The 27,528-nt window shown below is 49.5% G+C and overlaps 2 protein-coding genes across 2 annotated transcripts; both read left to right on the top strand.

Moving 5' to 3' along the window:
• The first annotated feature begins 2,210 nt into the window (after positions 1–2,210).
• Positions 2,211–12,745, top strand: med1 (mediator complex subunit 1). The gene is made up of 16 exons (XM_068305763.1): positions 2,211–2,350; positions 4,020–4,126; positions 5,201–5,279; positions 5,701–5,755; positions 5,895–6,027; positions 6,116–6,144; positions 6,257–6,328; positions 6,518–6,592; positions 6,725–6,888; positions 6,973–7,084; positions 7,172–7,296; positions 7,420–7,547; positions 7,635–7,836; positions 7,968–8,063; positions 8,167–8,272; positions 8,356–12,745. The coding sequence occupies exons 1-16, from the start codon at positions 2,230–2,232 to the stop codon at positions 12,188–12,190; spliced, it is 5,439 nt and encodes a 1,812-aa protein (XP_068161864.1). The 5' UTR covers positions 2,211–2,229; the 3' UTR covers positions 12,191–12,745.
• A 3,438-nt stretch (positions 12,746–16,183) lies between these two features.
• On the top strand, positions 16,184–27,078 carry LOC137588736 (SH3 and cysteine-rich domain-containing protein 2-like). Its single transcript, XM_068305981.1, has 11 exons — positions 16,184–16,365; positions 21,734–22,097; positions 22,170–22,264; positions 24,486–24,570; positions 24,676–24,788; positions 24,878–24,941; positions 25,327–25,382; positions 25,506–25,594; positions 25,763–25,814; positions 26,157–26,294; positions 26,437–27,078. The coding sequence occupies exons 1-11, from the start codon at positions 16,276–16,278 to the stop codon at positions 26,533–26,535; spliced, it is 1,245 nt and encodes a 414-aa protein (XP_068162082.1). The 5' UTR covers positions 16,184–16,275; the 3' UTR covers positions 26,536–27,078.
• The last annotated feature ends 450 nt before the right edge of the window (positions 27,079–27,528 follow it).

The following is a 27,528-nucleotide window of genomic DNA, read 5'->3' as shown; positions in this document are numbered from 1 at the left end:
TCCTCCCTCATGTCATGCTCTGCTTGAACATTTGATGATTTTTGTGATGTTAACAACATTTTTCTTGATTTGTACCTGTATAAGAAATAGAATTTTCAGTATTTATAGCTTTAGATTCATTTTTATACTTGTAAATAATAAAAGTTTAGGCCCTTTTGTGTCCACAGCCTCCTTCAGTTCTGCATTTTCCAATTGTCCTTTTAGATAAAAATGTGAGTTTTCTGTTTTAAACTCAACAACTCAGCTAGTTGTGTTGCATTTTCAACCATTTTATCAGGCAAAATTATTTGCATAAAAATAATGATTGCAAAAAATCCCATAATTCATACAGCAGATGGCACAAAATTCAACAGACAGGTCTAATTTTGTTGAGGCGAAAAGGCAGGAGAATAATCAGGATATTCTGACTGGACACGGAGAATTCTCAAAATATGTTTTCAGAAGAAGATAACTTTTATTTTTGTTAGCAGGATGACCTTTAACCCCCTTCATGACATCCTCAGTGTGTTTTAAGCCGTTCTTATTTTGTTTGGACCTCAGAGTGGTTTGAAATTCTTCTGTGAGACCAGAAAAAATATGGATCAGCGTGTGGTTTTTTTAAATCTAAATTTTTTTAATCACTTTAGTCTGTCCTGGTGGTGTTTCAACTTCCTTTTTTTGCGCTGCTTCAGTGTTTTTCATGTAATAATCTATAGTATTTTTCTTCGTTTCTGTGAAGCACTTTCTGTGTTGCTCTAAAAGGATTATTTTATGATTATTATTTTTATCATAAGAAAAAGATGTGCATAATTCATTCTCAGTAGAAATGTTCTACATTTTGATCCTGACATCATACCTCGCTGCCTCTTTCTGAATGAGCTGAACTTGATTTTGCTCCTGTCCACTTTCTGGGACGTGGTCGTCCCAGAAGGAGGATTAGGGAAGGTTTAGCTCCTGTGCCAGCCTCAGTCTGTCTCCCCTCTGCACAGAGGGGGGTCCCGCTTGGCATGGCAAGGTGAACTAGCCTCTGATTGATGGGCACGCTTTCAGCTCGCTACTGCGCTCCCTGAGGCCTGCGCCTCCTTTCCCTTACTCCGACTGCCGTCTTGGCAGCGGTGCCCACCTCCGCTTCCATGCCAGGCAGCAGCTAAAGCTCCTGGTGGGCACATCAATTACACAGCGGCACCTCCCCTCTTTTCTCATGTCTTTCTGTGGCTCTGTCTACTGTCTCAGATGGAGCCAATCTGCTCCCTCCCCAACTGCTGTCTATAGCTATCTCCATGTCCACAAATACATCTCTGCATATGCACAAATGCATTTGGTGCACACACCCCTGCTGCCTCTCTGAGGCAGGTCAGAGCGGTTGGTGGGAAAATCCTCCCCAGAGAGCCCTCGTTGCCACCGGCTCAGCTGCACGCTGGGCTCAGGTGGATGTTTGTGAGAGGCTGCCTGATGGTTAACATGTCTTTATCTACTGTCTAACATTTTTTTGTCTTGTGTGACTGTCTTGTAAATGAGTAGAAGAAATAAAAACTGAGGGAACTATAGCGATCATCATGTTTAAATTGTGCATTATTCCGTCTCTGAAGTGGATTAATATGAATATTTCAACCTTCCTTTAGATTTTGGTTGCCAGAAGCTCCTGGCAAACCATGAATCATTTACTTGTGGCGGTGGGACGCCATCTGGAGTCTTCATCAGACATTGTCTTTTATTCAAGTCAAAGGATGGTTGGAGTTGGAGTAAATAAATACAAAGGTATGTTTCTTCTTGAATAAAAAAGAAAAAGAAATAATTTTCTGAAGCCTATAAACCGACTTGCACATAAAATAATATCACTAAAGGGGATTATTAAAGTATATTATTTTTTCTTCCCCTGAGTTTGGTTTTTATAAAATGACAAAAGACTTAGGCAGTTTTAGAAACATGTAGTGCCACAAAAATATCCCCTGCATTTTAGTTGAAGATCAACTTACATTTGCAAATTTTCTAATGTAATGCACGGATCTTTTTAAATTATATTTATTTTTATTTATATATATAATTTTTGTAATTGAAGCACTTCGACACTTTTTATGTTTTGTAAAATAATTAAGTGTTATTTAAGAATTTTTTGGGGAAAAAAATCTTCCTCTTGATTTTTCTTTTCCTTAAAACAAAAGGAACCGGAAACAGATTCCACTCTTGAGTCAACTACGGAAGCCCGGCCAGCGCGAAAGGCGGAAGCGCCGGGACAGTGTTGCTGGGACAATGGCGGCGGGGCCTGGTGTGTCTATGCAGACTGGTAGCCCTGCCAGGGAACTGTCTCTTTCCGCTCAGCAAGGAGGGAGTCAGGCCCACGGAGATCGGAACAAACCCGAGGAAGCAACAGGTCAGAACGGGACCCATGTTTTTATTTTTATGTACCTTTATTTTTTAAATCTTGTTCTCGATCGTCACTGAAGCTAGCTGACAGCTAACGATAGCTAATAACTTCGTTGACTCTGTAACGACAGAGACTTTATTTTATTTACATTTTCCGATTAACTTAAGGGTATTTTTTACTTTTTTGCATATTTTTTTAACATTCACACAACATTATATAAACATAACATCGTGAAACACATCGTGAAGGCTATTGTTACTGATAAACTAGCTGCGAATGCTAACCCTTAATGTGGGAACAAAACAATTGAGGTTAGCAACTAGCTTACAAGTGGGAAAACAGTAACATAAGTAACGTATTTTTACCAATTATTAGAGTACATTTAGTCATTAATGTACTTTTTCGGGGTAAAAAAAAGAATACTAACCAGAGAGCTAAAGTTTGTGATATCTAAGGTTAAATCCTGGATGAGTAGTTTCATGTTAGCAGACAGCTCACAGCATTGGGGCCGCAGGCAGCTTTGTTTTAATAATAAGTTAATATCTGGTCGCTTTTATCGAAGTCTGAGTTAATTAAACGCTTGATACAAAAATGCTCTCCAACTTAATTTGAATCTTTAGCACTTTTGGCATCCCGTTACAACAGTAATGTTGTGTTTTTTGTTGTTTTGAATTGTGACAATTATGGGGAAAGTCATGTAACTGTGTTGTAATTATGTTACGTCATGTTGATGCTTTCTGTGAGGGGAGAAGAAGAAGAACAACAACAACATACTGTTTATTATCCCTGTAGGGAAATTACTTTTACCACACCAGTCTATTTTCCAACACACATATGTATATGGTACAGGCCCTGTAACACACAAACAAGGGGCTTGTACAGCATGCAGGTAGATGGTAAGGAGAACGGCGGTGCCTTGCTCAAGGGCACTTCAGCAGTGCTAAGGAGATGGAAAAAACACCCCTTTGTCTCTACTACGCTCCAGTTTTTTTCCGGTCCATACAGGATTTGAACCAGCTATCCTCCGGTGATTCTCCAATCCCAGCCAGAGGATCACTGGCTCAGCTCAGACATTTAAATCAGATCAAGTGAATTCAGACAGATGTCTTGTAGGTTACTCACTGACCAACAAAACCAAAAGTTTTGGTTTTTGTGTCAAATTGCTATTTTGGTGAAATTCTATTATTACATATTCATGTACCTTGTCACTTATTTACAAGTTTTAAGCAACACTTTTGTAAAACTAAAGCAGTGCCATGCATCGGTCTCAAAGTAAATGAAGCTGGAGGTGTTGATTCCACTAACCAGTTTATTTTGTGCAAACAGTGCACTGAGTGAATTCTGAATGCATCAACAAAGATAACAGAGGCATCAACAACATGTGAGGTTGTTGATCATGTGATGTGCATTTGTTTGTGTTGGGTCAATATTGGCTGGAAATACTTTGGATGAAGAAGAATGGATGTTTTTATTTTATAGCTTAGCTTGTTCTCCTACAGAGATGTTTAATGTTGAATGTTGAACTTCAAACGTAATGATTCATACTTTTCATGCTTGCTTGTCTGGTTACCCCTGTATGTATAAATAGATTGAACAAGAAGACATGGAATTGTTGTTGTGAGATCATGAATGACTTTTAAATATTGAGAGATGAATGTATATTTTATTATTGTAGAAGCGGAGAAGCAGAGTCGCATGGCTGCCTTGCTGGAGAGGCTTCATGCCAAACACAACGCGTCACGGCCGTGGCAGGAAACATGCAAGGTTGTGCGTCAGGCAATGGTGAGATGGTGATCTCTCTCTGTGGGAAAATTGGATAATTATCCATTTGACAAACAGACTAAATGAGCCTCATATTTGTTGTGCATGTCTGAACTAATGAGGCAGAATTAAACAAAAATGTGGCACGACAGGAGAAATAGCTGCACAGCAGGTTTGCAAGAAAAAAAAACGCTAATAGGAGCTTCTTAAATTCTTTCATTGTGCATCTGAGGGACACCTTTGTTTAATCACACTGACTAAACCAACAGTGTTGCAGCACAGCATCCTCTGTGAGGGATTTAATATTAATAATGGCATTCTACCGTGAAAGAGGTGTGATGGGTAACACAGCTGTGTTTCACGTCTTACATATGTGTCGACCAGCGCTCTCTAAGCAAATCAGTTCACTGTCCAGGAGCTGCCAGACCTCATATCATCACAGCAGCTTGACGTCTTTGTTCTTCTTGGAGCGCCATCAGATAACAGTTTGTGCTTTTAATACCTCACGGCTCAGGAGGGGAACAACAGAATCCTTCACTCCTTAGCAAACATAACGCAGAACAAGGTGCAATAAAGGCAGGCTATAAAATCACTGTCATAACTGGTCATATTCTACTCGGAGCACTGTGTGAACCGTACAAGATCTGTTCATGATGCAGTGGAAATGCAGTGTTTTACTGTACATAATGAATTAATTCTACACATTTTTCACAAGTTAAGTAACTTCATTGTAACTCACAATTTGTTTGGTTCTCAAAAATGCAAGTATTGCACGTAGTCTGATGACGCAGCAGCGCCATCCTTTTATTTTAGGTGTGTTTGACAGTCCCTCATGAGCTCAAATTGACGCACCAGGAAGCCAAACTCCCCTCCAACCTGTTCTTTATTCATTCAGCAATTAATCTTTTAAAGCACAGAATTTTTTCCTTCAGTAACTTAGGTGCTGAGCCGGTGAAACTAAAGCGGTAACATTTAAATGTCTGACCTATAGTGCAAAGTCAGTTAAAAAGAGAGAGCACCAAATCCTGTTGATGAAGCACTTTTATATTTTCCAATTAATATTCACCGTCTGTTTTTTTCCACGATGTGTCCTAGGAGAAACGCGGTGTGATGAACGCCGCCGGTCACCAGCTCCTCCTCACCTGCTTGGAAACCCTGCAGAGAGCGCTGAAAGGTGAGGCTGTCACGAGACGGGAACACGGGGGGAGGGGGGCAGCGTGGCATTTATTAAAACGTCTCTGTCCCTCATTAAACACTGGAAAGATGATGAAATTAAAGGAAATGTGAGGTTTTTATGTATTCAGTGGCGATAATGTGGCCTTTCTGTTTTAGTTGTGTTTTCTTTGTGTTTGCCCGTCAGTAACAGTGTAATGGTATTTATTCAAGAGTGAAATTATCCCAATTTTACTAGAAGCACAAGTCCGGCAGTAAAATCTCATAAGTGGAGGAAGTCACCGACAATTTCACTTAACTTCACTTAACTTTATATCAAACATAGACAGACAGGTTGTGTTCGCTGCCCGTAGGAAGATAACCCCATGACGTAGTCTCATGATGGTGATTCTAACATGTGGGGTTCTTCTCTTCTTTCTCAGTCTCGTCTTTGCCCTCCATGACTGACCGGTTGGAATCCATCGCTCGACAGAACATGTGAGTTTGTCCTTTTCACCTTTTCTATCCTGCAACACTCAGCATAAGACACCCAGATAGAATATCGCCTGACTCACACGAATGGACATATTTTAAATGGATCGGACTGAACTGACTTTCTGTTTCTGCTTTTGAACAGGTTGGGCTCTCACCTCAGCCCGTCAGGGACGGAGTGTTACATCACGTCGGACATGTTTTATGTGGAGGTGCAGCTGGACGCCATCGGGCAGCTCGTGGACGTCAAAGTGGCTCACCAGGGAGAAAACCCTACGGTTGGTTTACTGCAGGCTCCTCGTGCTCCACCAGACACATTAAAAATGTAATAACCGTGTTATTCCCTTCCTGATTTGTTGCTCACAGAGTTGCCCCGAGCTGATTCAGCATCTGCGGTGAGTACGGTGATCTATGCATGTTGTGGCGTCTCTGGTCTCCAAAGTAAAGTGTGATGCAGGTATTTCTGTGAAAGCCGTCTGAACTTGTTCTCCCGCCACTTCGCATCAGAGAGAAGAACTTTGAAGAGTTTTCCAAACATCTGAAGGGACTCGTTGAACTGTACAAACTCCCCGGAGACAAGTAAGAGGACTAGTGAAATAAAAGACATTCCTCCCTCTTTCTCTCTCGTACAAAAGTTAGTTTATGATGATAAAGTTCCTTAAAAAGATAGTAAACAAATGCGTTTAGCTGCTCGTGGTCGTTGTTAATGGTTAAAGGGAGCAGAGACGCTATGAGCCGTGTGATGATTTCACTTCGTTGGTGTTATAGTAAGCTGAAAACCAAGATGTACATCGCTCTGCAGTCTCTGGAGCTGGATCTCACCAAGATGATGCACATGTTCAGGTAGGTTCACCAAATCTCAATAAGAATCTCAAACCCTGTTTTAGCTTCTGTTTTTAGCACGTTGCTAATGAAGTTCTAGTAGTCAGCGGCTGCAGCCTCCAGTGAATGTTTTAATGGATGTGTGTTTTCTAGGTTAGCTACCAATGCTAACACGGTGGAGACGATCCTCCACGGCAGCGTGGGCCTGCTGACGGCCCGAAGCGGGGGCCACCTGGTGTCCCTCCAGTGCTACGTGTCGCCCTACGACATCTTTGAGGAGGGAACGGGAACGCAGCTCAACCTGACGGACGCCAACAGTAAGCGCCCGTCACTGTTGTGTGAGCTAACCCTTTTTAGCATTAGCCAGGCTGTTGACCCCCCCCCCCTGTGGACCTCCACAGTTCCCCGCTCTCTGGGCGTCAGCGTTTCCGTGACGATCGAGGGGACGTCGGCCGTCTACAAGCTCCCCATCGCCCCACTCATCACCGGCTCCCACCCCGTCGACAACAAGGGGTAAGAAAGGTTCTCTCAGTTTGAACTAGAACCAATCAGATCGTGTGTGTCCGGTGTGATGATGGATGTTTGGGGGGGGGCTTCCAGGACGCCGTCCTTCTCCACTGTGACCAACTCCAACTGTGTGGACCTGCCGGCGTGTTTCTTCCTGAAGATGAACCGCCCCATGCCGTTCTCCCTGTCGGGCATCCAGAGGATCGGCAACGCCACATGTGGGTCCACCCCCAACACCACTTCATGAGAACCTTGTCGTTGTACTCTTTATTTGTGGGGGGGGTACCCTTATCCATCCATCCGTCATGATGCATCCTTTCATCCCTGTGTTTTTCCTGCAGCTATTCCGCTGTTTGAGAGCCCCCCCAGCCTGTCGCCGCTCTACCAGCTCATCGTCCAGAGCCAGCTGCAGCTCCTGGAGGAGGGCAGCTCCGTGGCCCCGCCCTCACACAACATGCACTTCTATTCCGTGAGCACACACACACACACACACACACACACCTTCACACACCCAGGGGCGCGCGGAGCGTCTCTTCAGTCTCCAATGCGTTCGCAGGTGTTGCCCGATCAGCTGCACTGCTACTTCCTGAACGGCGACGCCCCCGTGCAGGACGGCCACTGCCTGCAGGGGGCGCTGGTGACCAAGATCCCCTTCCGCCACCCGGCCCAGGTGCCCCTGCTGCTGGACATCATCCGCCACCAGGCGGCGTACAACAACCTGATCGGCAGCTGCGTGAAGCGGAGTTCCATCAAAGACGGTGAGCGACCGCCGCCCGATTTTCCTCCGTCTGTTAAACGGGCGTCTGTCGGTTGGGGCGTCTGTCGGTTGGGGCGTCTGTCGGTTGGGGCGTCTGTCGGTTGGGGCGTCTGATGCGTCTGTGCTCCTCAGACGGGGCGGGGCTGCTGCAGTTCGAGGTGTGTCCCCTGACCGACTCCAGCTTCAGCGTCTCGTTCCAGCATCCCGTCAACGAGTCCCTCGTCTGCGGTGAGCGTTCACCCCGACACGGTTTTATAAAAATGCCTCTGAGTGACGCCTCACGTTAAACACGAACCCCCCCCCCCCCTCAACCCCCCCCTTTCTGCTGCAGTCGTCATGGAGGTCATCGACTCCAGACAGGTGTCCTGCAAGTTATACAAGGGGCTGTCGGACGCGCTGATCTGCACCGATGAATTCATCACCAAGGTGGTCCAGAGGTGAGATGGTCTCCTCTTTAAAATCCAAAGCAGAACATTTTCCAGGTGGGTGTGGCCTCACGCTTGTCCCCCCTCCCTCGTAGATGCATGTCCATCCCCGTCACCATGAGAGCCATCCGGAGGAAGGCGGAGACCATCCAGGCGGACACGCCGGCGCTCTCGCTCATCGCCCAGACGGTGGAGATCATGGTGAAGAACAACCTGCCGCCGTCCGGTAGCCCCTCCTACAACATGGCGGCGGCGGCCGATGGAGCGAACCCCATGGGCCTCGCCGGGGGCAACACGCCGACCGGAGGAGGACCCCCCGGGGGAGGAAATTACTCGGGTCCCATCACCTCTCTGTTCGGGATCCCCCGGGGCGAGAGGCAAATCCAGGGGGCGGAGTGTCCGACGGCGGGGGGTGTGGCCGGGCAGCAGCATCACCAGCAGCCGCCCTCCAGTCAGGCCCACTCGGACGATTACAACAAAGTGGCCCAGAACCCCATCCTGACCAGCCTGTTACAGATCACCGGGAGCGTGGGCTCCAGTCCCAGCTCCCAGAATGCACCGCCGCCTCACCAAACCCCGCCCCCGACCTCCTCCCCAGCCAGTAACACCAAGAACCACCCAATGCTGATGAACCTGCTGAAGGACAACCCCACGCAGGACTTCGCCGCGCTTTACGGCTCCAGCCCGCTGGAGCGGCAGAACTCCTCTGGCTCGCCACGCACGGATGGCGTGGGCGGGGTCTGCGCCGCCGGCAACGCCAAGGGGAAGAAGAAGCGTCCACGGGGGACGGAGAAGTGCGGCATGATGCCGGGCGCCGCAGCACCAGGGGGCGGCGTGGGCGGCGGCTTAGGGATGAAGTCGCAGCAGGCGTCGCTGATGTCGCACCACCAGCACCACGCAGTCTCGCACGAGGACGACTTTCACCGCGAGCTGCTCTCCATGGACGTGGACGCATCCCAGAATTCCATTTTCGACGTCAACCTAACCGGCGACGGCTTGGACACGCCCCATTCCATCACGCCGGCGCCCAGCCAGTGCGGGACTCCGCCCTCTGGTCCCAACATGCCGTACTCGCAGTCCCAGCAGCAGCAGCAGCAGCCCCCCCCGGGGGCGGCCCCGCCCCGCATGGTGCGCCTGTCCAGCTCCGACAGCATCGGCCCCGACATCACCGAGATCTTATCCGACCTCCCCGAGCAGACGGGGAAAGGCGGGGGCCACGGGCAGCTCGCCATGGGCGGGGGGGCCGTCGGCGGCGAGGACGTGGGCCCCCTTGGCACCCCCATCCGCGACTCGTCCAGCTCGGGGCAGGGCAGCGCCGCGTACGACTCGGCCGACATCTTCAGCGCCAACAGCAACGAGAACCCGTTCACCGACGCCGCCGACCTGATCGCCGAGGCGACGGGGGGGGGCGCGGCGGCCACGCCCACCAGCGACTCCTCCTCCAACAACTTTTTCCCCGACGCGGCGGATTTCAACCCCGACCTCCTGACCTCCGGCCGCGGCTTCTCCCAGAACTACTTCGACGACTGCTCCCCCAGCGCCGACGGCGACATGGACCTGGTCAAGGGGTTCGGGGGGGGCAGCCAGCAGAACACCCCCTCGGGGACGCCCCAGAACCCCACCCCCCATGGACAGAGCACCCCGGAGCCCTCCCTGAAGGACCCTTTCGACATGGGGATCGTGTTTGTGGGCGGGTCTGGGGGGGGCAAACCCCTCCTGGGTCCGGCTCCTGACTTGGGGGACACCCACGGCGGGGGGTCGCAGAGCCCCCTCATCATGGGCCTGGGGGGCGTCTGTGGCGACTTTAAAAGCGCGGAACCCAAAGTGAAACAGCAACAGGGACACATGAGACCGAAGGATGACAACGGGGGGGTCGGCGGGGCTGGGGGGGGGGCAGTGGAGGGCAAGCAGGTCAAACGCAGCAGGACGCCGTCCAGCGAGGGCAAACCCAAAGAAAAGCCCCCCAAACGCAAAAAACTGGACCCGGAGGGTAGGTCCCCGTCTCACAGCGCTGGGGGGCGACCGTACACGCCCCCCAGTGGGGGCTCGGGCTCCGGGGGGAGCATCGGCGGCGGGGGCTCCAAATCTCCCGGTAGCTCAGGGCGCTCCCAAACGCCCCCCGGCGGGGCTACGCCCCCCATCCCCAAACTGACCATTCAGATTGTGAAAGGGACGATAACGGGGGGGAAGACGTCGTCCCACAGCGGATACACCTCCAGTAGCTCCGCCTCCAGCAGCTCGGGGGGGGGCGGGGGAACCGGCAGCAGCAAAAGCCACCACTCACACTCCTCCTCCTCCGGGAAGATCAAGTCTAAAGAAGGATCGGCGGGGCAGGGGGGCAGCTCCAAGCCGGTGGGGGCCGGGATGGGCGCCGGGGGGGGGGCGTCCCAGTCCAAAGGGACCTCCCAAGGAATGGCCATGGGGAAACCGGGGTCCTCCCCCATCACCAAACACGGGCTGTCGGGTCCAGGAGGAAGCGGTGGTGGGATCGGGATGGGAGGGGGTAGTAAGATAAAGCCCCCCGGGGGGGGCAAGCCGTCCGGATCGCTGATGAATCCCGGCATGAAGCCCAACATCTCCCCCTCCCACTCCCGCTCCGGCGGCGCCAGCGACAAGCTGTCCTCCCCCATGAAGATGCAGACGTCCCAGGTGCCGGGGACACCTCCCTCCTCCAAAGCCAAGTCCCCCATGGGCTCGGGAGGGGGCAGCTCTGGGGGGTCCAAGTCGTCCTCTGGGGGCGGCATGAGCTCCCAGAAGCCCATGGGTGGGGGTTCATCCTCTGGCTCCGCCTCCTCCTCATCCAGCGCCTCCTCTTCGTCTGGCTCCATGACCTTCTCAGGAGGCCCCCAGTCTCAGTACGGGGTGGGCGGGGCGGGGGGAGGGAGTGGAGGTAGCGGCGGAGGTGGAGGAGGCGTGGCAGGCGGAGGGGGGGGTCAGAACAACGCCAACAACCCCAACGCCAAAGGGAAGTCCCCCAGCCGCAACAAGAAGCCCTCCCTGACGGCCGTCATAGACAAGCTGAAGAGTGTGGGCGGGGGGGGTGTGGGGGAGGACGGGTGCGAGGTCGGGCCCCCGGCGGGGGCAACGGGCTCGGGAGTCGCCCCTGGCGGGAGCGGCCCCGGCAATGCCCCCAGCGGTGGGCCCTCAAACATGGGCCCCTCCAAGCATGCCCCCTCCTCCCAGAGTGGGGAGTACAAACGGGAGAAGTCGGACAAGGAGGCCAAAGCCAAGGTGTCCGTCTCGGGGGGGGGCAGTTCGGAGAAGAAGCTGATGGACCCCAAACCGGGGGGGGTCGGATCGGCCGGTTTGGCCAAGATCATCATCAGCAAACCGGATGGAGGCTCCCCCAGCATCAAGGCCAAGGTGACGCTCCAGAAAGCCGGGGAAGGGTCGGGGGACCCCATGCGCCCCCAGATCTCCAGCCTGAAGGCGTCGCCCCTGTTCAGCGGCTCCACCCCCAAACACGACCGCTCCTCCCCCAGCCACAGCCGCTCGCCGGGCTACACGCCGCTCAACCACGACAGCGAGAGCGAGTCGGGCAGCAGCTCGGTGGCCGAGAAGTCCCACCAGAACAGCCCCAGCTCGGACGACGACCAGAGCGTCCGGCCGCCGCCCCCCCAGGACTACATGAGCGCCGTCCCCCTCAGCTCGGGGGAGAAGCACAAGAAACACAAGAAGGAGAAGAAGAAGCAGAAGGAGAGGGAGCGGGAGCGAGAGCGGGAGCGGGACAAGGAGAAGAAGAAGTCGTCCATGTCGGGGGGGCCGTCCTCCCACCCCATCAAAGCCGACAGCTGGTCCCGCTCGCCCATCTCCGCCTCCGACTCCGCCCTGTCCATGCTGGGGTCGGAGCGCCCCTCCCGGCCCAGTCCCATGTACATGAGGAACGAGGACGACGACCTCATGGACTCGGCCCTCACCGGCAACCTCTAGTTTTACCCACAATGCCTCTGGGTGCGGCTTTTATCGCACCTTTTAACACAAAAATGTATTTATTTCAACCCAAATCACAAACGTCAGTGTTCTGCCTCATCCCGCTGGACTGTAATGTTTTAATGTAGCCGCCGACATCCAAGGTTTTATGTCCATCTACGTTTTATTGTGTTTTATTTTTATTTTTTATTATCTGTTCGGTAACAGGATGACGTGAAAACGACTCAACCGATGTAAAATAACATTTTTTGGAAGGCTTCGAACTCATTTTGGTACCCAGAAGGGTTCATCTCTAAAGAAGTCAGTGTTTTGTCTCCTGTGGCGTTTAAAGGTCTTCAGTGTTGAAGGACGCTGAGGCGTCCAGCGTGCCGTTTGCCTTGTTTACCCAGATACGAATGGGAGTTTTGATACCGTTTAAACTGTAAATACATGTAGGAAAAGACATGATGATGATAGAGATGATATAAAATACCAGTGGGAAATTTTTACTGTTGAAGTTTTGAAAGTTTGGAATAAATATTTCACCTCTGGAAGCCTGTCTGTGTTGCTCTATCTCTAGTGTGTGCTGCTGTGAGGCCTTCAGGGACCTTCAGTTTGGACTGTTTTAGTATTATTGTTCAATCATGTCAGATGATTGAATTAATTCAACCTGAACTTAAGTAAATATGGACAGTGTTCATTTTGTATTAGTTGATTTAAATGTTTCCCCATCAATGCTACCAACATTAATTTACTAAATCTGTTGGAGCATCATTGACTTGGACTGATTTTTTTCTTACGTGCAGTAGCGCAGCTTCACCGCCAGGTGGCAGCAGCCATCAGGCGGTTTACAGTTTAGATCCAGTTCCGCCAATCATGAGGTCCCGGTTCGGCTCAAACCGTGTTTGTGGAGGGAGGGGTAAACATGTTTACTGTAGTAAACAAACAAGCTCTTAAATAATTTCAGACAGTAAACTTATTGACATGTCTGAAAACTAACGCTGATGATATCTGGAGTTAATTTATTCTACACCAGGTAAATTCACGTCTGAATGATCAATACTTCTCAGCGATTATATAGATCCAGTCATCACATGAGAGCACTGACGTCATAACATCTCGCTTGTGTCGTCAGCTGATCTCCTGACCCAGTTCGTTTGTCCTACAGTTCTGCTAACTGGACTTTTTTCCCCCCAGAATCCTCTGCTGAACTGCTCAGTAGACACAAATGATCTGTGTCCGTGATGTCTCAGCAGCTACCGGACGGGGGGGGGGGTCGACTCACCGGAAGAGGAGTCAGCTTCAGCTTCCTGCCCTTCTCACTACTATTTCTGGTTAATATTTAATAGTTGGAGTTTGATCAACTTTGGAAACAGGTGACAAAATATGAAGCACATAAAAAGTCTTTTAATATTCAAATGGTTTTTTTCCTCCTTTTGATTGTTTATCAACAAAATTGTGTGGAAAAAAATTGTGACTTTTCTCAAGCGAAATGTTTCTTTACAATAACTGCACCCGTTCCTGAATGCACCATCCCATCACCTGTTGGACGTTCTTCCACAGCCTCACAGAAAATTTGTCCATTCAGCTCATCTTTGTATTTGTGGTGACTTTTATTCCTCTATTGCTCCTATAACTTGCCATCTGGTTTTACCTTCTTTTGTTGCCCCCACCTCCTGCTCCTGCTCCTCCTCCTCGTAATACCCCACTGAGGATGAGGAGTTCAGAGCGTGAGGAAGAGTTGATGATTAACATGGAAATGACCTCCCAGCTTATCATGCAGATAAGGAAGAGGAGGCAGCATCTCAGCTTTACAGCTGTTTACAGTGGAGGGTGGGTGTTGGGGGGTTTACTGCAGCCTCTAATAATCCAGATCGTATAGGCCAGCATCCTAGTCCTTTCTAGAGACCCTTTAGTTCCCCTTTAGATCCTTATACCCATTGCTCCTGGATAGAGGCCTCCAGTTCTGCTGCCATCCCCTCCAGACGTCCTGCAGCTCCAGAGACCCCAACAGAACATGGGTTTGTCATCAGATTCTGACACATCGTCATGAAACTTGAGGAACATGAGCGTCCAAGATCTGCTGCAAACACCAAACAAACGCACACGGATGAAAAGTGGGGCATGTATTCCACCCGGAGCGAGAAAACCTTCAAAGGGATAAATAAAAAACAAGGCGGCGCCGCGCACGAGAAGAACGTTTGCTCCTTACATCATGAAAGAGATTTGTCTCCTATCAGGAGGAGGTAGGTTCACGTTTGACCCAGATACCGCTAACTGTTCACCACATGAAAGGGTTTTAGTTAAGCTCATTTTAATAGAAAAGGGTCTTTAAAAAAAAGACTTTGATTGGGCTTCGAGCGTCAACTGGACCACCAGGACCACGAGCTGCTCTCTCATCTTCTTCTCTTATCCTTTAAGGTTGAAACTGGTCCATAGGGGGACCGTCTTCTGATTGAATGCACCTGTGATGACATCACTATGGGACAGGAATCCTTATAGGTGTATTAAAATATCTGGAAAAGTGAAAACAAATTCTCACAAATATGAATCTTTCATTGATGGAATCTATTTCTAATTATTTACTGGGAGGATGAGGATGTAAAAAGACACACATCTGTCCTGTCTCTGTTTTCCATTGATCTGTGTTGATATATCTGAGCCCCCCCACGGCTGTGCCCACCCAGCGTTAAACAGCTGTCTCACCAGACCTCCTGCTGGGAGACGCTCATCTCCACTGGAACCAGATGAGAAATGGAGCTGGCAAAGACGTGGAGGGATAACGAGAAAACTGGGGAGGAGAGTGATGGATGGTAAACCCTAAGAGGAAGAGAAGGGATGGAAGCGCAGAGAGTTGCGTGATCCAGATGTGAGTGGATGGGGAGATGAGACAGGACTGTTTGATCACTGCTGCACCTCCTCTTCACTCCGGACAGATATTCAGTAAAACACCTGGAGCTGCAGGGAAATAATAAAACCACAGGGACGCTCCGTGTGTGTGTGTGTGTGTGTGCGTGTGTGTGTGTGTGCGTGTGCGTGTGTGTGGCATTGATAGAGTGAGAGGGTGGAGGATAGGGTGTGTAGTAAGTAGAGCGAAAAAGTTCCCCTGAGCGATTAATAAAAGATGATGCTGCAAAATGGATCCAGAGACACCAGCAAAGAAGAAAGGATGAAGTGAAGGAATGTTTTTAAAGTCTTTAGTGTCAAATAATTTCAGCTGAGGCCGGTTCATTAAAGGTGTTCAAATAGATTTCCAGTGAAGAATAATGTTCAGGTTTTAAGTTCTTTTCACTCAGTTTAAGAAATAATTCATAGAAAAGTTTTGTTAGAGATTCACTGCAAAATATTTCTACCTTCCAAACCTTATATATGATAATTTTAATCAAGGTTAAAAGAAAGTGGATCATAAATGAATTTATGTGTAGACTGCACATCTTTCAACGGTGAGTCAATCGATGAGTGTGGGGCTGTCCGTCCGGGAGCCGGCGCTCACACGGCGGCAGCGGGGAGGAGCTGTCCTCGGTGCTGAACCAGCCAGGCTCGGTCTTCCTTTGAGTTGAGTCCATAAACTTCAAATTTAACATCTCTATTGTAATTCATCACCTTTATAACGTAAATAAAAAGTATTTTTCACATTTACCGAAGTCTCTTTTATCGTAAAATTAATGATTTTTACGCCGCCATAAGTTAAATTAAGTGAAAATCAGTTTGTCTCTAGCACCGCCCATTTCTACGTCATCACGGAGTCTCAGCCAATCCGGACGCGATCCACTCATCCTCCGGGGCGGTGTGGACCAATCACCGCGAGCCCTGCACTTTTTCAGGGGGAAATCAAAGTTGTTGAAAGAGCGCGTGAGTGAGCGCGAGCGTCTGAGGAGCGGAGCGGGACGGACCGGACGGACCGGGACCGGGACCGGGACCGGGATTTCTGCTTCTACCGGACGTTAACGAGCCGCTCCAGCTCCAGGAAACCGGGTTTTGAGACGGAACGACGTGATGAAAATGTCTCGGTAGTGTAAACCGAGCTCTCCGGGACGACACGGCGATGCGCGGACCTCCGTGAGAGCAGCTCCCGGTGCCCACCGCGGCTCCACCGCCGAGTCGAGATGACGGAGATCAGCGAGAAGGAGAACGAACCTCAGCACCGGGACCTCCACCGGCCACCGGCGACCGGCCCCACACAACCGGAGACCAAGGTAACAACATGGCGACTCGTTCACCGCCGTGACATCATCGGTGAAGCTAGTTTTAGCTTCGGGACCACTTAACGGGGTAAACTTTTTAAAGTTAGCCCGGAGAAGCTACTTAGGTCTGACGTCACAGCCTTAAGCCGCTTTAGCGGTTGACTTCAAAGAGCAGCGAGTGCGTGAAGGTGCGTTGAAAGATGGAGATGGAACAAGTTAGAGGGGCGGCTCACGTTACAATCACATTAACCTGCGAGATCTATGAGAAAAATCCACCTTTAGCCTGTTAGCACAGCTGTTAACGTTGGAGGAAAGGCTCCTGCACACGGGGCTATATGTCACTTTTTTTGGGAGATAAAGAAAATTAAAAAAAAAAATAATTGGTGTTGTGTTCTAATAAATAATTTAAATGACAGAATTTATTGATTTGACCCAGTGTTGGGCTGGACACCTGTCCCAGGTGGACCTGGGTCTAGGTTCAGTGTCTGGAGATCAGGGCTACTTTATTGCCCCCCTGGATCGATGCTTTAAATATCCCCACTCCTGAGATTTTCACTCAAATTAGCATAAATGCAGTTTTTGAAGCTCTTTTGTTGACCTCTTGACCCCTGGAGCGTTATCCTTTCCTGTGTGCATCCAGAGGGGCGTAGCCTCCCTGCTCTTCTCCACCTGTGATGGATGTCATGGTCGATCCGCATCACAACAGATTTACTCCTCTGTCCTTGGATGCAGATTTTATGGTTGCCGATTGATTTTTCTGACATAAAGCAGCTGATCTAGAGTCAGTGAATTGTTGCTGACTCCACCTAAATGTACAGCGTTACAAATGAGCTCTGCAGGGACCGCTGGGGACAGTACTGGGACCGGCAGGACGGCCTCTTGTTCCTGTGTGACAACCACACAATGGATGGTGGATGCTGAGGTACAGCACGAATTTACGAGCCAATCAGCAAACAGATGTTTGCCGTGTGGCGCTGGAGGCCAGGCCATCATTCTCACAAATTGCCGTCCAGACAAAACGACGGGGAGGAAGCGATCGTCAGAGCTGCGTCAGCCTGGCCGGCGTCCCACTGACAAACGAAGAAGACGAGTGAGAGATTATCAGCCGGGTTACCCACCGCAGGGCGTCTCCAGCGCTTCACTCGTTTGTTTCTGTCATCCTCTATCTATTCTCTTAATCCCCCCCGCTCTTTTCATTTAATAACAATCCACCGTTTGTTTCCCTCCTCTTCCTCCTTTTTGCTGTTTTAGCTCCTCTCTCTCTCTAACACTCTTTTCTCATCCCTTCATCAAACGGTTTCTCTCCTTCGTCGCTCTTTCTCTGCCATCCCTCTTTTCTCAGCGTATTTACTGCGTTGCTAAGCGGCCTAGCGTCTCGTCATGGCTCCAGGCTGGAATGTGATCCTCTCTGCTCAGCTGGAGTTCTTGTCGTCCGGCGTTCATCATGACTGAAATGTTGAACTAGTCCTTTAAGCGCTCTGCTGCTGGTTGGAGGAGGAAATGAAGGGAACGAGCAGCGATAAAGTTTCATCTCCTCCTTGGTGGGCGTGTAAATGCTGATAGAGATGGTATTCACTCACTGCTACACCAACACTGAGACGTTTTTAGGAGGTGAAATTATGGCACCGGTCTCCACCTTCGCCCTTCACTTCCTCCTCCTCCTCCTCTTCTTCTCTTCTTTCCTTATCTCTTCTTCCCTCCCTCCTCTAATGAATAGCTCTCTTTCCTCTAGAGTGTTTAATCCATCGTTTCTATTGACTGCTCTCCATTAAAGTAAAGCCATGTCTTTTTCTGGCTCTACTTCACCTCTCCTCATCTTTCTCTCTTCACGTCTCTCGTCTCCTGTTTCCTACATGATCATCTTTCTCTGAGTGGCTCTGGTGATGCTTTAGAGAGGATGAGGGGGATTTAAGCAGGATGAATTAGAGAAAGTGGAGAAGACTGAACCGAGGCAAGAAATATATTGGTTTACATGTAAAATTAGACTGGTTTATTTGTTTTAGGGGGGTTCTGACCGCGGAGATGTTTAATTTCCTGTTGAACTGTCGAGTCAGCAGGTAATCAATCCTCTTCCATTAGCAGAAGCATCAAGATTGCTCCTGATATCTGCAGCTAGAGTTGGGTAATATTAGCATGTCTGTGGCTAATGTTAGCAGGCAGGCAGTCTAAGCTGCACCAATCATAGAGACTTCAACCATCCACAAATTAGTATAGCTGTTTACTAAACCTGCGTCACGTTTGTTTCTTCATCAAACACACTTAACATCGGTCAGACATGTGATGGTCATGTGATGGTCATGTGTCTCCTGTCATAGTGACCGTGACTGAGTTAGAGTCTGGAAGATGACATTAAGGCTTATTTAACTTCTTTGCGCTGTCATTATTGAGTTTAATGTTGGTTCAAACTGTTTCTATTGATTACCGATTGACCGATCGGTGAGTTATAATCCCGATTGTTTTTTGTGTTGGAGACGAGTCAAATGGAATAAATCTGTGCTAAACAAGGACCAGGTTTCTGACTTGCTGCTACAAAATCAACTCTTTTGGGATTCCAGGTGTGAAACCAGTTTGATTCCATTTGGTCAGAGATCAGAACCTTTTAATCTGGATTAATTTCTATCTGCAGATGAACAAGGGGACATCACTAAATGATTTTAATATGTATTGACTCACATTAAACCCTGATATCACTGAATCAATCACAGTTCATCCTGATCTGATCCCCCTGTGTTTTATTTAAGCAGGTAATGGATGTATAACCGACTCATTCTGAGCACGAGTGTTTGTCATGTGAGGAGGGCCGTTATAGCAGTCACGCTATCACACTACGCTAGCTGTTAAAGCCCCTCGCGCAGTTAAGCCTTTAAACGGCTGGATGTGGGAATAGGAGCTGCTAGCGTTAGCATTAGCAGGAGGCTCTGAAGCAGCAGCGTATGTGTGAGCGTCAGAGCTGAGAGGTGATAATGACAGGAGAATAATTTATCTGCTTTCACGCCTTTATAATAATAATAACATGTAGTTTAATTGGTCGCTCCAGCTCCTCCATCCATACAGTAAACTGTTTGATCCAGCTCTTTTCACTGGACTTGAATATGAGTTAGTTTTACCAGAAGTTTTTATGACCTCACAGAAAGTGTGGGTCCATCAGGCTGCTGCTCATAACACCTTTAAGTGCTCACAGATGGACGGAGGAAAAATAACTGAGAGGTTTTTCATTTGTTCAATCCCAGTGAGCGTCCAATCAGCGCGTGCATCGAGGCGTCACGACTCCTTGAACAAAAGGTCGCTCCGTGACCTCACGTGTTCCGACTGGAGCGACATCTGATGGGGTCGTCTTTAAGTTCAGGTCAAGGAAAATGCCAGAGTAATCAGGGTCCTTTAGGATCCCTTTAATAGCAGCTGCATGAGTTAGCCAATCAGGATCAGAAATGCTGACGGTCATTCAAAGCCATTCGATGATCTCACCATTAACCTGTCAGATTGACCCGCTGAAGGTCAGAGGTCATTCAGACGTGGAGACCATCAAGCTCACTTCAGGAACCTGAATCTTCTCTCTTAAGCTGGTAGCTGCATCCGTAATGGTGTCGCCGTGGCAGCAGGATGATGCCCCGCTTTCTCTCAAGCATTCTACATGAACCCTCTCCCCAACACTCTTTCCTCAATCATTTATTTATCCACCCTTTCTCCACAACAGCCTATTTATGGAAGCCTTCACCTCAGCACTCTGCTCATGTTTGAGATGCTGAAGAACAAGAACCAAGCTCCAGCTTAGTGTCTGCTGCACCGGTGCATTGTGGGTGATGGAGCTGGGTGGAGGTGGACGGTGATGTTATTCTGCTTTACTGGTTTGCTCCTTGTCTCATCTGTTCAAACACACATCTGTGTGTATTGTGGGCCTGTGTTGGTCTGTGGAACCAGAATGGAACTGACCCTGGTCCTGAATGTGGTAACATCAGATGTAGTAGGATGGTAGTACGTAGTTTATTGCTTCTTAATTCTTATTATTGTGGTAGTTTATTGGTTTTTTTATTATTGTGGTAGTTTATTGGTTTTTTTATTGTGGTAGTTTATTGGTTGTATTTCACTGTGGCCTCATTAAACTATTAAAGGACCTAAAACAGGATTTAATCTGTGGTGGATCCAGAGCTGATCCAGGACCTCCCAGGCAGGAACTGGCACCTATTAATACATCTGTAGAGTATTCATCGTGTGTTCTGTCAGTATTTCACTTCCCTTTCCCAACGCTAGCCTTAATCTATCAATAGAAGAGGAACATGGACACTTTTATCTCTGCTGAGCGTCAGAACTTTTTAATCACTGGCTGGAAATACTCATAAAACATTATTTCTTTGGCTTTGGCTGAGCTGGGATAGCGTACAGATAAAAACCGCTGAGTAATAGATTCTCCGATGAAGAGTATCAAACCACCCACTAAAGTTTTCTCCATATTTTTCGTCCCTGTTGAGGCAAATCTGTGCATTGTAATGACTTGAATAGAAGTTAAATGGACTAAATGCTGAAGCAGTGACTCCTTAAAGCTCAGTTTTCTTGTTTATTATCTTACATTACTTCGAAACGTGTCGTTTTCTTTTCTCTCCGGGCTCTTTTTTACATCTTTGTCTATAAAGGGGATGACAATTGCCCTGTGCTGCTAGTTGGTTGTTTTAAAAAGTGCCTTTTTACCCCTGTACCTGCAGTGTAGTTGGTCTCAGAGATTATAGGAGATGAGTTGAGCTCAAACAGAGGAGCGTCCATTACTGAGGAAAAGCCTGGACTCAGCTCCCCGTAGGAAACGTTTACGAGGCTCTAATGAATCAACCGACGACTCTTTTCATCACTCCGGCTAATTGGAGGCTGGATGTGGAGCTTATGGGGGAAAAGAGGAACCGCTCGATGCTATCGATCCAAGATTCTGCAGAGGAGCGGGGGTTTAAAGCGCGGGTCCGACTGACCCCCCGCTTTAATGGAAATCTGTGCCCCTCTTTGTGTTCCTGCTCAGCGTCCTCCAGCCGCCGGCTAACAGGAAGCCAATGAGCCCTGTGCAAATGGTGGAGGCGCTCTTCAGACTCAGGGACCAATTACATCCCTTCTGCAGGCCGTTGTCTTGATGTATGACTGCAGCAGTTATGAAGACCCAGATATCGAAGGCCATCCCTCTGAAGTCCCACTAATTGTTTGTATTGTCGACCCCCCCCCTTAGTAGAGAGAGATGTGGAGTTAGAGACGCTTCAGAGGCCGCTCAATAAAACCAATCAAACATGAATTCTAAGGGATATTGAGTGGTGAGTTCACAAGGAATGGAGGGGGGGGGGGTCACAGACTGATTCGTGGGACACACACACACATGTTCTCTTGTCTAAGTCGTCTCCCCCCCCCCCAGCTGCAGCGGCTGAAGCGCTCCCTGTCCTTCAAGTCGGTGATGCGCAGCAAGAGTGTGGACAACTTTTTCCAGCGCAGTAACGGCGAGTCCCGCCCACCATCGGCCCCCATCACCACACCTCCACGCCCACCGTCTCCTCCCCCCTCCTCAGAGTCACCCCTGGCCTACGAGCGCTCTCCGGCCCACTCCCCGTCCGTCAGTCCCAACCCATCGCTGTCCTCACACTCGCCGTCTGCCAGTCCCTCACTGTCCCAGACGTCCCAGTTGAAGTCTCAAGCGCCGCCGCCGGTCAGGACTCACTGTTTCCAGGAGCACGTCTTCCGTCGGCCCGCCAGCTGCCAGCGGTGCAGACACATGATCCAAGGTGGGTTAGCGGTACGTCACGTGTGTCTTTACAGTCTGACGTGCTAACAGCCGGCGCTACTTCCTCCTGCAGGAAACTCCAAGCAGGGGCTGCGATGTAAAGCCTGCAAGCTGGCGGCCCACCTCTGGTGCTCCTCAGAGCTGTCCCAGCAGCCCTGCACCGGCAAGGTAAAACCCGCCCATCAGTCGCACCTGATACCTGATACGTGTTAGAATAATCAAATCACACTCACACACCACGTTTACTTCCTGATCAATCGGATTTATCTGTCACCGATTGAATCAGTCGAGCTCCAGATCGGTCCAGGTTGACGCCACACACCTGCTCAAACAAAATCCATCTCAAAGGGGGCTGAAAGATGAAGTTTAGTGTGTGTGGCAGGGAGTGGCGCCCCCTAGAGGGAACTCTCACCTGTCATAATATATTTGTACTTACGTCGGCTCTCAGTGCGCAGAAAAACGTCTTACATCATCAAGCACACCTTCATCCCCTGTGTGTGTGTGTGTGTGTGTGTGTGTGTGTGTGTGTGTGTCCTCTGCAAGCCAGAGACTGACCCACAATGCATTGTGGCAGCTGGATTTAAAGAGCATGCAGATGTAATTGTGTCCCTCAGGCCTTAACCTCTGACCCCCCGTCCCGCTAGGGGAAGATCCATCCCTCTCAGGCCAGCTGGAGGTGAGAGAATGAACACCACAGAGGAAGAAAAGCTGACGATGATGACGCTGATAAAGTCTCAGTGGTCAAGTGTCAGCCGTTCTTCTCTGCTGCTCCTCGCCGTCGTGCCCTCCTCTTCCTCTGCAGGACAATCAATATCTGTCGTGAAATTCAGTGTTTCTGAGGGGCCAACAATCCCTGGAGGAAGTGACACGATGGGCAGCCAAACCCTCAGCGACGTCTTGTTCGATCGCCGCTTACAAAGTTAGGATCAGGCGTTTGATTGGCTGCTTCTTACACGTCACTGGTTGGCTGGTGCTTAAAGTCGGGTGTGTCTGGGTTGGTCTTCATCGTTTTGAGGTCAGCTTTCAGACGCAGGTGTTCTGGTTTTTGTGTTCTTCTCCTGCTTCCTAACACCCAGCAGAAACACAACCTGCACATATTAGTGCTGATGGAATTAAAAATGAATATTCATGACTGCCTTCTGGCACCCCCTGAGTCCATTTGCTGAGTTCAGCCGTACGTGACAAACGCTTTAAACCCCCCCCGGAATCAGGCCGGTTTAAATGAGTGTGGAATCACAGCGGTCTGCTAATCGATGCTAAGTAAGGACTTAAAGATGTGTTTGAGTTTCATTCCAGAATTAGACCTGCTGAGCAGCGCACAAAATGATTCCCTCTGAACACACACACACACACACACACACACACACACACACACACACACACACACACACACACACACACCTCAGCTGACTAGAGCGTGAAATTTGTCTGCTGAGCTTTTGATCCTCAGTAGCTGTTTGCTGCAGACTAAAGGCCCCCAGTTTAAAATGCATCGTTCTTATTTTGGGCCCGACTCCTCGTGTTCGTTAACCGTGACATGATCAATTATGCAATTATTAATCTAAATATTCATAGGCGTGTCCTAACTGGAATTAAACCAATCAGAGTTCATCTCCACCCTCTTCAAACCCAGGTGTGTCTCACCTGGAGCTGCTGTTGAACCAGCAGCATGCTTCCATCTTAATGTGAGTGTGTGTCTCACACACACACACACACACACACACACACACACACACACACACACACACACACACACACACACACACACACACACACGAGCAGTCAGACTGTACATCTACAGTCAGGACAGAAACAACAGATTACATTCCAGTAATAGATCTTCAATTTCCTCCGCTCTGTAAACTAGAAGAAAGAGGCTCAGCGATGAAACCAAACGCTTCTATTTCCAGAACGCTCGCCGCTCCTGTCAGGAGCTTCTAATTTTATCTCCCAGACTGATGAGTCACGAACCAAACACATCTCGACTAAATAAAGAATCAGTACCACAAAGGAAGAGCTACATTTATGTTGTGTGTGTGTGTGTGTGTGTGAGCTCTGATGCAGACAGAGATCACATCAAACGATCCAACACGTGTATGTCATAATTAGCGTAGCATAACTTAGCATAAACACCCATCAGCTGACTCATCAGGATGGTTTCAAATTAAAAACCAATCAGCATGGTCTGAATGTAAAAATATGATCTTTAACTGGTCCTCGATCAGATCCATATCTGATTCTCATCATGTGACTTGAATCTTAATTGATCAGATCAGATAATTGATGAGATCATGTGACTTTTCCCATGATAAAAACACACAGGCATCATCTTCATCAGAATGCAACGCTGCTTCCTCCTCCTCTTCCTCTCTTCTTCTCTCACTGGCAGACAGGAGTGTTCAAGAGGAACTTCAGCTCCCCTCTGCTCTCCTCTGATGCTCTGGGCGTGGTCAGAGAGGCTCCGGCGGCCCAAGGTGAGCGATGGCGCCGGATCAAACCGGCCTTATCTGAGGATGACTCACGGTCGTGTGTCGGCCATAAATGTTGACGCTCTGCTTTGTTCCCCCCCCCGGCTGCAGAGGCAGATAACGGCGTTGTTGACCCCGTGTACGAGGCGCTGCGCTACGGGACGTCGCTGGCCCAGATGAGTCGCTGCAGCTTCGGCAGTATTTCAGAGTCTCCGTGTCACGAGGTAGAACAGCACACGTAAAACACACCGCCAGCCGCCGTCAATCTTTCCTGACACGGCGAGTCTCGATGGAATCACGTCTGTTTTTACAGGCTGAGAAACTGCAAGACAAGCTGGAAAACCATCCCATAATCGAAGAGGAGCACATCCCAGGGAGTAAGTCCAGAGAACCTGAGCGGTAGCTCGTGGTGACGTGAATGTCAGAACGTTAGAGAAGTACACAGCGTAGAGGAGTGTGTGTGTGTGTGTGTCCTCTCCCGCTGCATGCGTCCGTCCTCTCCCGGTGTGTGTGTGTGTGTGTGTGTGTGTGTGTGTGTGTGTGTGTGTGTGTGTGTGTGTGTGTGTGTGTGTGTGTGTGTCCTCTCTTCAGTCCCAGGAGAGCCAGCCATGCGTTCGTCCCGTCGCCGCCTCAGTCAGCGACCTTGCCTTCAGCGCTTCTGTTTGCTACACTGACCCGACCTCTCAGTGCATCCGTCCCTCATCTTCACCCCCCCCCCCCTCTTCCTCACACATTCTGTCTGTCTCTCTTCCCCCTCTCCAGTGCTCACCCCCCCAGAAAGCGAGAAGGCTGATTCAGAAGACAGGGTCAGCCTGAAGGTGTGTAGTCAGTCAGCTGCTCCGCTGGTGGAACTGAGCTGTCGACCTTTAACCCCTTCACTTTTCCTAACTGAGTGAGCAGAATGCTCCGTGCTAACCTGCGTGTCTCTGATTGGTTGTCAGACTCCAAAGAGGGCGGAGCTTCACTCCATCCACACCTACGTGGCGCTCTACAAGTTCCTGCCTCAGGAAAAGAACGATCTGGAGCTCAAGTCAGTGCAGCGTCTTCTGCTGTGGCTACACACACACACACACACACACACACACACACACACACACACACACACACACACACACACACACACACACACACACACACACACACACACACACACACACTTCCTGTTTAGCCCTGATCCAGCTTCCTGTTGTTCCCTCAGACCCGGGGACCGAGTTCAGGTCACGGACGACTCCAACGAGGACTGGTGGAAGGTGGGCAACGGAAAAACACTTCCTGCATTCATGCACCTGCTCAGGTTTTGAAAATGTGATCATGATTGTTCGTTGGCAGGATTATTTTAACATATCTTAATTTCATGATCCAAACAAAAAAGACTCCGTACAGATAGATGTTTTATGAAGGTGAAGCATTTCATTCACATTCTTCTTTAGACCACGATACAAACGTGACCGCAGTGCGTCGGCTGTTTGTCTTTTCCATAGAGGACAAATGGGACATTATCCGTCCCTAATTAAGAGCCATTTTGTTCCCAAGGCAACCAAACAGGATGATGGTTGATTGTGTGTGTGTGTGTGTGTGTGTGTGTTTACCAGGGGAAGAGCAGAGACAAGGTGGGACTGTTCCCGGCCAACTTCGTGCAGCGGGTCCGTCCCGGTGAGCGGGTGTGGAAGGTCACTGCTGGTTTCCACGGCAACCGAGACAAAGGCCAGATGAGTGTGAAGGAAGCACAGGTGAACACACATGATACTCATCTCTTAGCACACACACACACACATAGACACACACGCTGAACAAATGGATTTAATTCCTGCATTAGACTGAGATTCCAGAGGTGGGCGTGTCAGTTCATGGCTCCTCCCCCTCGCTCTGCAGATCTGCGTGGGGAAAAACGAGGAGACGGACGGCTTCCTGCGGCTGAGCAGCGGGAAGAAGAGAGGCAGCGTTCCGCTCACATGTCTGCAGGAGATCTGACGGCGTCTGTGGACCCTCAGCGTGATGAAGACATGACCACGCCCACCCAACTCCGCCCCTCCAGCGGGGGGCGGGACATCCGCAGCTGGAGCAGAGCCCTGGAGTTCGGCAGAGCTGCTTCTTTTGTAGCACAACACTCAGCGACATGTAGCATCCCGCGTAGGGGGCGCTGTTCAACACGACCAGCTACCTCACGGCCGTTGCCACGGGAAACGGGAGAGGACTACCTGTGTGTGATGTCACGGATCGCGTCAGCAAACTGTCTTCATTTCATCGTTTGTGTTGGAGAAAACAACAGAGGTTGCGTTTCCATGGACGCCGGGTCAGGCCTCGGGGTTTGGGCCATCTTGACCCTGATTGGTCAGATGATCTGTTGGGCTGATTTGTAATGTTAGACGTTAATAATCATCAATAATCCTGTAACGTGTAACCATTAAACCATGAACCTTCGTGTGACGCATGCAGCTATGATTCCAGTCTATAGTCTGAGCCGGGGTCGTGTCTAAATGCTGCTGTCATGATTCACAGAGGCTCACACACCGATTCAGGTGTCGTGTGTGTTCAATTAAAACCTCTACATCTGGATCACACACACACAAACATACACACACACACACACACACACACACACACACAAACATACACACAGGCCTCAGTTTTTCCTGAAGCGAGGGATTGAAAACTAAACTCAGCATTGATGAAGGTTGAGTTCAAACAGCTGGTTGGTGTGATGAATGGCGAGCGTGATCATGTGACCACAAGATCATGTGACCGTCCCTGTAGAGATGCTTCACCCAAACAGTAACCGTCTGCTGATGTTTCAGTCTGTACATCTTTTCTGGAGCTTCACAGCAGAGCATGATGTTGACATCATACCAGCTGAATGACATCATACCAGCTGTATGACATCATACCAGCTGAATGACATCATACCAGCTGTATGACATCATACCAGCTGAATGACATCATACCAGCTGTATGACGTCAGACCAG

Source organism: Antennarius striatus, chromosome 21 (assembly GCF_040054535.1).
Source record: "Antennarius striatus isolate MH-2024 chromosome 21, ASM4005453v1, whole genome shotgun sequence".
Classification (NCBI taxonomy): domain Eukaryota; kingdom Metazoa; phylum Chordata; class Actinopteri; order Lophiiformes; family Antennariidae; genus Antennarius; species Antennarius striatus.
This window is presented reverse-complemented; position numbering and strand designations above follow the sequence as displayed.

What these genes read in the sequence shown, in the direction of transcription:
- med1 (XM_068305763.1), top strand. Translation starts at nt 2,230, where the DNA reads ATGGCGGCGGGGCCTGGTGTGTCTATGCAGACTGGTAGCCCTGCCAGG. An exon ending in AGGTTGTGCGTCAGGCAATG is followed by an intron (nt 4,127 to 5,200) that starts GTGAGATGGTGA and finishes GATGTGTCCTAG; the next exon opens with GAGAAACGCGGTGTGATGAA. An exon ending in GCGGAGTTCCATCAAAGACG is followed by an intron (nt 7,837 to 7,967) that starts GTGAGCGACCGC and finishes TGTGCTCCTCAG; the next exon opens with ACGGGGCGGGGCTGCTGCAG.
- LOC137588736 (XM_068305981.1), top strand. Translation starts at nt 16,276, where the DNA reads ATGACGGAGATCAGCGAGAAGGAGAACGAACCTCAGCACCGGGACCTC. An exon ending in GTGCAGACACATGATCCAAG is followed by an intron (nt 22,098 to 22,169) that starts GTGGGTTAGCGG and finishes TTCCTCCTGCAG; the next exon opens with GAAACTCCAAGCAGGGGCTG. An exon ending in AGAGGCTCCGGCGGCCCAAG is followed by an intron (nt 24,571 to 24,675) that starts GTGAGCGATGGC and finishes CCCCGGCTGCAG; the next exon opens with AGGCAGATAACGGCGTTGTT.